Source organism: Stegostoma tigrinum, chromosome 8 (assembly GCF_030684315.1).
Source record: "Stegostoma tigrinum isolate sSteTig4 chromosome 8, sSteTig4.hap1, whole genome shotgun sequence".
In the NCBI taxonomy this organism is placed as follows: domain Eukaryota; kingdom Metazoa; phylum Chordata; class Chondrichthyes; order Orectolobiformes; family Stegostomatidae; genus Stegostoma; species Stegostoma tigrinum.
Window position 1 is genome coordinate 55,046,399 of NC_081361.1, and position 12,999 is coordinate 55,059,397.

At 40.3% G+C, this 12,999-nt stretch overlaps 2 protein-coding genes across 4 annotated transcripts in view; one reads left to right on the forward strand and one right to left on the reverse strand.

Moving 5' to 3' along the window:
• Nucleotides 1–12,999, forward strand: part of prkaa2 (protein kinase, AMP-activated, alpha 2 catalytic subunit) — a 133,002-nt gene that overhangs the window by 96,393 nt on the left and 23,610 nt on the right. The gene's annotated exons all lie outside the window — the stretch shown is intronic.
• LOC125456090 (FYN-binding protein 2-like) overlaps nt 1–12,999 on the reverse strand; it is a 91,823-nt gene that overhangs the window by 57,115 nt on the left and 21,709 nt on the right. For all 3 annotated transcript variants that reach the window (XM_059647890.1, XM_048538792.1, XM_048538793.1), the window contains exons 2-3: nt 8,105–9,176; nt 1,670–1,742 (exon numbers count right to left, since the gene is read on the reverse strand). In XM_059647890.1, coding sequence (XP_059503873.1) covers nt 1,670–1,742; nt 8,105–9,176 — 1,145 coding nt within the window. The remainder of the gene's footprint in view (nt 1–1,669; nt 1,743–8,104; nt 9,177–12,999) is intronic.

A 12,999-nucleotide genomic window follows, 5' to 3' on the forward strand; every position in this document is an offset into this window, starting at 1 on the left:
GAATTCCCTCCCGATATATGCTGGCCAGCGAAAGACACCCACATCCTCAAGTTAACAGAAACTTACGAGTTCTGTTTACCAAGCAAGGGATTCCTGAGAGTTACATGAAATAATAGAATACTAGTCACCTCCAGAATGCTGAAGAAATTCGCTGAACGTTATGGCTACAACATCATCAATTCATCTGTACATTACCCAAAGGAACTCAGATTTATAGAAAAACATGCTCAGGTGGTCAAGAGAATCTAACGCTACAATTATAGAAGATCCAAACTTTGCCTTATTGTCACTCTTATCTGCACCAGATAAGGCCGACATGAAATCTATTGAATGGAAGATAATATAATACTGCTAAGCACGATGCTGCCTCCAATGACCAGGAAGTAAGGCAACAACTCACTGATACACAGGTAGGACAACACTTCAATAAGCAGGTCAAATGCCTGCTCAAACCACTTAAAAGGGCATGCACAGGGGTCAAACTGTGAAAAACTGGGACCCAGCAAAATTTGTTAGTATCTTAGACTCTGAAGTTATACATTATTGAGATCTGAACTGGTCAGCAAAAGAGAAGGAACAGCCACCATATTCAACCTGCACTAGAGTTGAAAAAGTTGAAAAGATCAGCAAGAATACTAGTAAGACAACAACAACAGCATCCTTAACAACCAGAGTTACACCAGCAATGTCACCAGATGCAACATTAATTTCACCAAGCACAACTCCCACGAGATCGGGAGTAACTTACAGGGTATTGTCAGAATGATGGATGTCAAATCCACAAGATACATGCACAACATCCTATCACCTAAGGAATGTCATAAACAATATTTTAAGAAAAGTAAACAAGCCAAATACACTCAGTTTTATCACATATGTTTTATTTCTGGAAACTAAACTACACATGGAAATTGGAAAACAAAAAATGGAATTGAATGAGTCTTAAATTTTTCTAAATATTTTGGATCTCTGAATTACTTTTCCTTTAATTGAAATATTTAAATTGTTCATAGAATACAATTTTAACCTTTTTCTTTCACTACTTCTCTAACACCGGATAAAGTTTTGTACATAGCAAGAAAAAGTAGGATAGCTTAAACCCAATACGAGAGTAATTTCATATCAGAGTTCTCATTTGTGATCCACTTCTATATCATTTATAGCAAGATTGCTAGATTATAATCAGAGCAGGATCCCTACTTTTTTTTTTAACCCCAGTCCTTAAAACCGATTATAATTCCTCTACCCATCTACTCCAGTTCAAATCAGTTGACATCTGCAAACTGTGATAATCTTTTTGGTCTACACGCTTTAATGTTATGCCTCTGGATACAAAAACTAGGGAGGGCAGGAATGATCATTATTGAACTATATGAACAATGCAGAATGGAATGTTGTAGTACAACTGCTCTGTATTTACACAGAATGACGTATATGGGGTCAAAGGCAAAAATAGTAAAGTGTATCTTTTCGATCTGTGTGGTGGAATCAGATTCAATAAAACATTTTTTAAACTGTTCTCTTATTCCGAAAAGAATCTCAGGTAGTCTTGTTGGCTCAGATGTCTCAAATGAATTGTTCAATATTTTGGAATATTTACCCTACATTTTCCATCCACAACGCTTAACGAGTTTGAATAATCATTAGCTATTATCTTTATCCACTTTACCTTGCAGTGCTTAAAACTGTACATTCATCTGTGTATGATACCGATGACGAAGAGATGCCATTCTTCTTAGAAACTGTCAAAAGAAACGTGACATGAGTACTAAGCTCTGGTTTCTAGTTGGTTTGTTAACATGCTTCTTTAAAGTAACAAAACACGACAGAAGAATGTTGATCAACAAGTTTTTGGAACGGACTATCAAACAAAAGTAAGGAAGCATTATTTATCTCTTATTAAACTGCCTGAAAATGTAATTTACATATCCATGTGGTTTGATCAGGTTATGCCAACTGTGATCAGTGTTTGTGATCACTATTTTACAAGAACAACTTGTCCTTATACAGTATCTTTAAAATAATTAAACATGGCATTCCTGCAAAGTTCATTACCATTAAGCAAAAAGTGACACCGAAGTACAAAAGAAGTGTTACATTAAATGACCAAAAGCTTGTTCAGTGTACTTTAAGGAGAGGTAGTAGGGAATTACAGAAGGTTAGAACCCTAGCAACTGAAGGCAAGACCAGAAATGGTGCAGCAATTGAAACTGGAGATGCCAGAATTACGATGTAATAGAGCTAATTTCAAAAATAAGGTGATGTTGAGGCTGTCAACAAGTTTATGAATGAGGAGAAGAACTGTAAAAAGGCACAACTTTAATCAAGAGCCAATGTAGATCAACAAAAGACAGAGGCTATGGATGCAAGATTGCTCAAGAGTAGCAGTTCTGGATGACCTCACATCTACGGCATTTGGGACGGTGTCCAGAAATTGTTACATTAGCCAGTTAAGATATGACAAAGACATGGAGGAGGATTTCAACAGCAAATAAGCTGAACTGTTGGTGGAGTCAGGCATAACTCAGAGGTTTGATGCCATTATAGAAATGCTATTGGAAGTTCATCTCATTATCAAATACAACTTCAAGATTGAGAACCTTCTGGTTCAGTCTCAAACAGTTGCCAGGGAATATTGTGGAATCAGTGGTTAGAGAATCGAGTTTGTTAAGTGTTGAGATAATATATCTTTTAGTCATTCCTCAGATATAGGTGAGACCGGCCGGGCCAGGATGTATTTCCCTACCACCTTCTTGAGCCATTGCTGTCCACTTGCTTTAGGTAAATCCACAATACAGTTAGGGAGGGAGTTCAAGGATTGTGACCCAGTGAGAATGAAGCAACAGGAATATATTTCTAAGTCAGAATGGTTGGCGGCTTGGAAGAAACTCACAGGCAATAGTGTTCCCACATTGCCCTGTCCTTTAAGATGGTAGTGGTCATGATTTGGAAGATTCTGCCTAAGGAGCTCTGGTGAACTTCTACAATGTATCAGTATGTGGTACACACTGTTGCTATACAGCGTCAGTCATGGAGGGACTGACTGATACCACATCCACAAACAACCTACCAGGCTACTTTGTTCTAGATAATGTCAAACTCCTCAAATGTTGTTGTAGTTGCATACAGCCAGGCAATTGGGGAGTATTTCATCACATTCCTCAGTTATGCCTCGCCAGACTTTGGGGAGTCTGAATTACATCACACAAGAGTGCTCGACTCAAATCTGCTCTTGTAGCTACAATTTTTATAGAGTTAGGGTTAGTCTTGTTTAGTTTCTGGTAATTTATGCATACCTTTAAGGAAACATGCTTTAAACTGCCATCAATTATCTACATCACCAGGATATGATATATTAGTCAATAAAAACTAAAACAACTGCGTACGCCTTAAATCAGAAATGAAAACAGAGGTTGCTCGGAAATCTCAGCAGGTCAAGCAACATCTGCGAACAGAAATGAAAGTCAATGTTTTGGGTCCGGTGGCCTTCCTCAGAACTGTGACATACTGGTCCCATGACTTGGAAGCAGTCTGAAGTAGCATTGATAGAGATCAAATGTACATGAATTAGCCTCTCAATAATCTATTTGCTCAATCTTACAATTGGCTTATAATTGTTAAATAAGGGACCCACAAAATTGTTTCATCAATCCCTATATGTGATTAGTACGTTCATATGTAGCAGAAGAATATAATAGTTGGGAACAGCTTTGGTTCCCAAAATTCACGTGGAGGAAATTTCTGCTTTGTTGGAAAAGCAGCCTGATAACAGAAATATTGGGAGGGGTCAAGTGAAATAATGGTAGAGTAGAACTAGGTGTCGTCTATCAGAATAGATTTTAAATCACACAACATTTCACTTTTGAACTGGATTAATACAAATGTAAAAACAAAATGAGAAGAAAAAAAGGTGGAACCACTCAGCAGGTCAGACAGGAGGTGTGCAGAAATAGAAGTCAATATTTTAGTTCTTCACCCCACCCTTCTTTATGTCTGTAAAATCATATTAATAAGCAACATTTAACAATGCAATTAAAAGGGGAAGAAAAACTGGTGGATTTTTGCATTTCTTCGTGTGTTATAAGCAATGGTGAGAAGGTCGGGAAAATATAATAGAAATGAAAATAATCAGAATCTCGATGTTGAGAAAAGGTTTTGCAAATTTAAATGGAAACTTCAGAATCTCACTGCTTCCATGCAATTGCATCTCATTAAATGCCCAGCTCACCTTATTTACACATGATTTCTAATTCTCTTCTCCTTTCCCGAGAGATCAGACAGTACCAATCCCTGATGTGCAAGTCAGAGCAGGTACCTGGCAGCTACAGCTGGCCATCATTCATACATGTCTTCAGAACAATGTGCCCGTGCATTCCACAGCCACCATCCTCCTCAACACCCCATCCAGCTAAGATAGCATCAGCAAATCACAGCTCATCATATCTGCATGCCGGTTCTTCAACCAATTCACAAGGCATTTTCAGTCCCTCACTTGAGTTCAGGGATACATAGGATATATTTGCTTCTGCCAGCCTGCTTTGCATGCATGGGCATATATGCATCACATGCATCTTCACAAGATGCCTCTTGTGGCTCCCAGCTTGTTTTCAAAACGTTATCTCGTTTTGCATTTAGTTGGGAGGGTGCCAGCCTCTATCTACTTTACATTGGTTTCTACACTCTGACTTCCAGATTACTAGTCTCTGCGCTGGTCATGTTGCTTTTGAGAGCTGAGCAGTCGAGTGCAAATTTCCAAGCTGCCAGCTCATGTCTCACATTGTTTCCTTAAATGCAAAAGCAGAGGCAGGCAGCTTGTACTGGCTAGGAGCACTGACAGTGAATGGGGTGGTCGCATCATAGAATCAGGCTATGGCAGCATTACCCCTGAAGTAGGTGCCAACAGCTTACATGGCAAACACAGTCATGCACTTTATCTTAACTGCAAAGTATGGAGGTAAAAGGGGAGCAGCACATTGTGGTGTTAAAGGGGTCTATGGTTAGTCAGGCACTGCAGCCATACAGTCAAGGAACTGGTCCAATTAAAGTGGAAGACATTGGTCACAGTCAGTCAGGCACTTAGTTCTAACAGAATCTGCAAATGTGTGTCCTTGCAGCCTGGAGATTGGGCCATGGTCAGTTCTAAGGGGCAGCGTATTCAGTTTGAGGATCACAGGTTAATTGGGGTGCTGGGGAGATGTTAGTTTGAAGGATAGGCTGTGCTCAGTCAGCTCTGACCTACCAAGTCAGTATGCGGCATGGGTCACGCCCATAGTTTTAGAAGTAACAGTTCAGGGAGTTTAGCAGAGGACTTTGCATGAAGTCCTGGGGTAAGTGGGCAACTAAATCTGGAATTCAAAGCACTGGATCACTGAGGGAAAGAGTAGTGATGGGGGAAATCCATGGAAGAGAACAGGAGAGTAAGATCTGAGAGGAAAAGTTCTCAAAGGTCATGGTCCCTTCCAGGGGCGAGTGTAAGCACATGAACGGCATTGGATTGCACAAGAGACATGAGCTTTTATGCAAACTGGGGACATTAATAGTCATATAAGGGGCTCAACAAAAACCTTGCAGTTGGGTGAGGGAGTAACAAAGAAGTTGAAAAGGTCAGGAGAAATAGGCAATACTTCCTTTTTTTATGTTTTTGGGGAGCAGAGCTCTGATGAATCTTAAGAGTGACTGCATGGCTACACATCTTTGAAGGACCACTGGGTAGAAAGACAGTAGCCCCTAACACAAAAGGGATCATGAAGGACGATCCTGAACAATTGACTCAGTACTGGACCTAGGTCTCCAGGGTAGCTGCCAATCTGTGCGTGGGAATGTATTAGTGACGTGCTCACCAGATCGTGCTCCCAAGTTTAGTCTAGACAGAGCACACACACAGATGAAAGTATAACAGGATAACAGGAGAGCAGCACAGCACAGAATAACAAAGTTTACTGGGTTGGTTGGTCATTTAGGTTTCCCCATTCTTGCATGGATGGTCATTCTCTTCTCCAACAAATTCTAAAGTTCTCTCCCTAAAAAGAGCACCTGACATTCACCCACTCCCTGTAGCCTTGGCCCGGCTCTGATCTAATACCTCCTGCAGTGATATAACTGAATGAGACGATGATATGATATCACTCAATGATATGACCGAGTATGATGAAAGTGGATAGACAAGCAGATAGTGGTGGTGATTTGGTGTGGGGGTCGGGGGGGCAGGAGACGTGGTGAGGTGACCTCAATGGGTGAGTAGGAAGGAAAAAAGATGGAAAACGTTAATAGCTTGGGAGAGCAAGGTTGGCCATAGTTGTTGAGTGGACATGCTGCATACAGTATTTGTAGTTCATGCATGTTGCTAAGTTGTATGTGCAGTGCTTGAGATGGAGCACTGTGAGTTTGGGATAGCAGATATAAAATAGACCGAAATTTACCTTTGTGGAGCACAGAAGATCATTGACCTTTTTCTTGTGATGCTGGGCATTGCTTTTACCCTGGATCACTATCTGGGTCTGGGCTGGTTGCATCCCCCTGAGGCAATCAGCTGGATAAAAGATGGACTTCCTTTCCACCAACACAAGGTGCCCATCTGTGAAGCATTCCTTTCTGTGCCTAGTGTTTTGGTAATTCTGGTGTAACATCTCAGCATTAGAGGTAGTTACTGGCTTAACATGGTGTAGCTGGCCTTTACATACTGTGGAACAACATCAACACTGAATGTTCCCTGCAGTGTTCAGCAACTGCACCTCTCCTGTTGCCCCATTGCACAAGAAGAGCATCAAAGTGCCCAGTTGCATAATTAATGAAATGAAAAGCAAACATTCACATGGGCAGACTGACCACCATGAACCTCACTGGACAAAACCACCTACAGATTCTGTTTCCACTTCCAACTTTTCCATGCTCTCTTCCACTTTTACCCTGTTCCTTCTGAAATACATGTTTAAACCACATTCTCTGACATCCTTAACCAAACTTCCATTCTCTTTTAAAAGATCTGGGTAAGAAGGGAACAAAAAAAAAGAATTTGTTTTCACAATGCAAATCCAACATATTTTTAAAATGAGTGAATAAAAACCGAAAGACCTGCGGATGCTGTAAATCAGGAGCAAAAACAGTTGCTGGAAAAGCTCAGCAGGTCTAACAGCATCTGTGGAGGGTCACCAGACTTGAAACATTAACTCTGTTTTTTCCTTCACAGATGCACCAGACCTGCTGAGCTTTTCCAGCAACTTTATTTTTGTTCTAGAAGTGAATAAAGATAGGTATCTTCCCTTCATCTTGTATCCAGTGTTCCAGTACAACCTAAAACCAACCAAAACTAATTAAAAACAATCACAAGTAGATTATTGATTAGCTTCATTATGGAGCTCTCAAAGTAAAAACGATGTTAACACAACATCTCTTTTTTCCCTTCAAACTTTAAAGTTTAGAACACAACTAGAGAGTGGCTATGCGATCAAACGTTTGTAAATGTTTGCCCCTCTCTAACTCTCAGCAACGTTTTTGAATAAAACAAATGCATTTTAATTCACGAAAACTTAGAATTTTTTGTTACATTGTAAAATTAAAAAAAATCAGAAAGCTTAGTCAATCAATAACTGAATGTCCATGCTTAATCCAATATCAACTCAGTCATAGCTTCCAGCAGAACGTAAGATTTAGCTCAGGATTCCGGCAGTAGCAGAAATATATACAAAATCCTTTGGAGGCATTTAAGACATCACACAACTAAGACTGTGGAGTGTTTATAGATTGGGTAGATCGATTTTTCAAAAATAAATACGTGACCCTTATTCCAACACATCAGAAAACTCAGTTAAATAAAAATTACAGCTAAGAAATGTTTTAGTGATCATTGGGAACCCAGTCTCTTGATCGTATAGCAGCATAAAGTAGCAACTGTATGTATCTTACAGTGTGGCAAACATTGCAGAAGGCCAATCCAGCACACTGTCTAGTAAACAGGTTCTTTTAACAAGTTTTCAGCAACAAGCATCGATGTAAAAATTGAATAATATTATGGATAGGTGTTGAAACTTAATAATATATTTTAAAATTTTCTAGTTTCTGTGAAAATCCAACATTCTAAATTTTGACAGAGGTAGCTAGGTCTTACATTCAGTTGGAGTATAACTGGCTGTTTTGATCCTCTGTAACATGCCAAAGTCTACATCGAATGGTCTGGGTGGTTTCACTGGAGGAGGTCCCAATACTTCAACAGATGGCAACTCTCTGCGTCGCAGGACTGTAGGTTGGTAGCCTTTTTCATGAGTGTGTCCTACTCCTTGATCCATTGGCAACTTTGATTCTTGAGAGTTTTCCAATGGCAACCCTGAAGAAGTCTCTGACCCTGCACTGTGGTTGGCATCTAGTTTTAATCTTTTCTGATCAACTTTTGGGCAAGAAAGATATGTTTTTGGTGGAAGAGGTGGAACAATAATTCCACAGTTATCAATTGATTGAGAAATGTCACTACTTTGGATGAGCATAGACTGGACAATTTCTTTTCTTGCAGCAGATATCTGTATCTCTGGCTCCATACTTAGATTTTCCTTCCTATATTGTGAAAGAGAAGTTGTCCTGAAATGTGGGTCAGCATGACATGTTGTCTTAGGAGGAAAATAAGAATTTGCTCTTGAATTTGACAGTGAAGGAGGAAGCGTACCACATATTATCTTTTCAGCTGGTGCACTAATGCAATGCAAAGTATTCTCCCAAATATTTAATTTTTCTTTAAATGAGATTGCATTCAGTTGGTCACTTATGACGTTATCTTTTGAAGGTCTGGATTCTGAGGTTTTATTTTCAAGTTTTTGAAGACTGTCAGAACTAACCCTCAATGACACACCTTTATAGCTAGTGAGATCTTCAGGTTTTCTTCCACTTTCATCTGGATCATTGGGGGCTGTCCAGTCAGGTAATTTCAAAAGTACAGGCTTAGGAACTACTGCTGGCTTTATCAGAGGAACAGGAGGATGTAGAGATTGTGCATTAGTTTGTTGAACAGCAGCATTGTGAAGAGGAACTGTCTCAAAAATGTTAATGTTGGTTACGTTCAGTGCTGTTTTAGTACGAGCCACTCCAGGTGTTTCAGGAGCTTTTAAAGGTGGTTTACCACTGGGCTTGATCTTTATTATATCAGACTTTTGAAATTTTTCCCGAAGTGCTTTGAAATCAATGTTTTCTTCCTGCAAAAAAAAAAGAGCGGAACAGCGGTTACCTTTGTAGCTGGAATTCTGAGGTTTCCAACCTTAACTGGTACTTGTTGAAATAGTTTTGATTTAAACAAACAAGGTCAGACATCAACAGCATGTCTAAAAGCAACTAAGGTGGAATAGACCAAGCCCTGGTTTGTGGAGTTTCAATTCAATGTCACCCAAGGATCTATTCTCGCTAACAGAGGGAAGTCAACCACAAGTTTTTGAGTTGAACATTGGCAGCAGATTACTGAACACTCTCTTGACTTGCGTGTAAAAAAAATGTAATACTAAAGGTGTGCTGTCACATAAAATGATACCAGAGAATAAGTTAACATCTTATGGTGGCACAGAGGTTAGCACTACTGCCTCACAGCGCTAGGGACCTATGCTCAATTCCACCTTCGGGCACCTGTCCGTGTGGAGTTTGCACGTTCTTCCCGTGTCTGCGTGGGTTTCCTCCCACAGTCCAAAGATGTTCAGGCCAAGTTGACTGGCCATGCTAAATTGCCCATAATGTTCAGGAATGTGGAGATTCGTTACAGGGAAAGGGTAATGGGTCTGGGTGATATTCTCAGAGGGTCAGTGTGGGCTTGTTGGGACAAAGGGCCTGTTTCCTCATTGTAGGGATTCTATGATTTTCAAGATTATAGAAAATAAAATCTATGAAAAAATGCCCAAAGAAGAAATTACCATCGTTCCATGTCAAAGTTCAACATAAAATCATGTAAAACTCCTTCATTTTTGCCATCTTTTTAAAACTGTCAAATTGTATCACAGCGTGAAAATACAATGAAAACTCCAAAAGGCAAAAATGTGAACTTTTCAATTCAAAGAAAAAACCATAGTACCGAAAGGCAATAAATTCAGAAATTTGAAATGCTCCTGTGGACCACAGAAGGTTTGAATGTATTGACCTAAAATGATCTGAATTTTTGACACAACTACATGAACCAAACAGGAGTGAAGATTACACATATTTTTGAAGTTTTGTTTGAAGGTAGTGAGCCCTAGGTCTCGACTCCCCGCTCTGTAACTGGATCCTTGACTTCCTGACCCTTAGACTGTAAACAGTAAGAATAGGTGATACCACCTCCACAATAATCCTCAACACCAATGCCCTGCAAGGCTACGTACTCAGCCTCCTACAGTTCTCTTTGCACTTTTTATGACTGTGACCAAATTCTGTCTTAACTCCTTTTACAAGTTTGCTGACGACATCATTGTTTGAGATCCAACCTACGAAACAAAGCACAGGAAGAGATTGAGTGCTTGGCAGCATGAAGTAAAGACATCAATCTCTCCATCAACATCAGCAAAACAACAGGGCTGGTGATACCCCTCTCTGCAATGGTGCTGAGGTGGTGATGGTCGAAATCGTCAAGTTCTTGGGAGTGATGATCACCAACAATCTGTCCTGGTCCACCCCAAGTCGGCACAATAGTCAAGAAAGCACGTAAACATCTAATCTTCACCGGCACGTCTACAAAGACCAGTGCAAATTTTTATACATACACCATAGAGATCATCCTAGCCGAATCCATCACAGCATGGTTGGTAACTGCTTTTTTCCAAGACCACAAGAAACTACAGAGATTCGTGAACACAGCCCAGTCCATCACGCTAACCAGCCTTTCATCCATTGACCACTTCCACCAAAGTCATACTCTCTTCCACCCTTTTTCAATGGGCAGAAGATATAAAAGTTTGCAAAGACTGATGAAGAGATTCAAGAATAGCTTTTCCCCTGCTATTATCAGACTTTTGAACCAACCTCTCAAATATTAATGTTGATCTCTCTCTCTCTCTCCCCCTCTCTGTGCATCTTCTCTGCAGCTGTAATACTGTATTCTGCACTCTGTATTGTTACGTGATACACTTGTACGGTACAATCTGCCCATAGAACATACAAAACAAAACTTTTCACAGTATCTCGGTCCATGCGACAACAGTAAGTCAAATCAAGAAAAAGATCCTGTTTTAGGCCTCTTCGGCCATCGACACCTCTTTTTCTTTGTGAAGTTAGCCAAAATTTATAAAACTATTTAACCATAGTGAATGATCAGCTAATCCCATCCAGTCTAATCAGATTTTTTTTCTCATGTGAAAGAGATTATGACGATCAGAAGTGGGTTTTCCCTACCCTAGACTGCACACCCACACATCAATTGTAATTCTGTAACATTGTATTAGTCAAGATGAACTAATTCAGCAGAAGTCAGGGATTTAAAACAAAGCATTTACATTTAACATAGCTCAGAGTTGAATTTTTCTGTGTATGTAGTTACATTAAAATTAGGACAATAACTTTTAACAATTTCTACTATCTTCCATCACATTGACCAGTAATAGCTGTCCAATTCACTTCTGCTGTTGGCTCAGAGTAATCACTCCAGAGATGTGAGATGTAAAATATGTGATTAAAAACAGCAAGTGATCGCAATCCTCTAAAATAAACAATATGGCACTTTAAAAACAAGCACTTTTACACAGAAATGAATGATTCACACCCCAAAATTATTTTGTGGTCTGTTTTCCACGCAGCTGCATTTCCTGCTGAAAATAATCCATCTGACCACTGCCCTGAAAGATATTCATGTTCTATGATTTCAAAACAATGAAGTGCCACAAAACTCCACTGCAACCAAGGTCGAGTTCAAGTGGAATAATTTATTCATTCCAATTCCATTTTCATGTACGTTTCCATATTCATTTACACTGTTCCCTTCCAAATATTTATTCAATATCTATAAATAATGATACATGCCGCAAATTTGCAAAACAGGCATAATGAGACCATGGATGAGTGATAATGGGAACTGCAGATGCTGGAGAATCCAAGATAATAAAATGTGAGGCTGGATGAACACAGCAGGCCCAGCAGCATCTCAGGAGCACAAAAGCTGACGCTTCGGGCCTAGACCCTTCATCAGAGAGCCCTCTCTGATGAAGGGTCTAGGCCCGAAACGTCAACTTTTGTGCTCCTGAGATACTGCTGGGCCTGCTGTGTTCATCCAGCCTCACATTTTATTATCATGAGACCATACCAGCCTTATATGCACCAGAAACTATACGGACCATGTACAGCAGACACTTCAAATCCCTGATGAGATATCACTACCACTGTCTTTGCAAACGCCTGCAAATCCATTGGCACACCAATGTGAGTACCTTCTCCCAGCCCAATACTGCTAGTATCAAGGCATTAGTCACACAAAACCAGTTGTGATGGGCCAACCATATAATCCACGTACCCAACACAAGACTCCCTGAACAGGTACTCTGCTCTGAGCTCCACAACTGTAGGTGTTCATTACGAAGGCAGAGTAGATATTTCAAGCACACCCTGAGAGCCTCCCTAAACAGAGGCAACATTTCCACCTGAGCCCGGGAATCACTTGCCCTAGAAAGTACAAACTAGAGAAGAAGCAACCAAGAATGTGCCAACAACGTCGAGTGTCACTAAGTGGAGCATGTTGCAGGCCAAGTGCAAAAAGCAGATGGTCCCACTCACCCACCTCAGCGAACACCACCTCCCCTCCCTGCAGTTGAATCTGCGGCTCCAGGATCAGACTATTCATCCACCACAGAATTCCAAACAGCACCACAATCATAGAGGAAGTAAATCATCCTTGACCCTGAGGGACCAACAAGAGATGATCAACCCTATAAGCAGATAGGCTGCACCCACCACTGGCACTGTGCTGAATGCTTCTTGGAGTGCAAGTGTTGCTCCATATTTGGAATAATCCATAGAGTTTTCCCGGGAAATGTGAATTGTAACCCATTCATTCAGAAAGTACAATATCCAGCA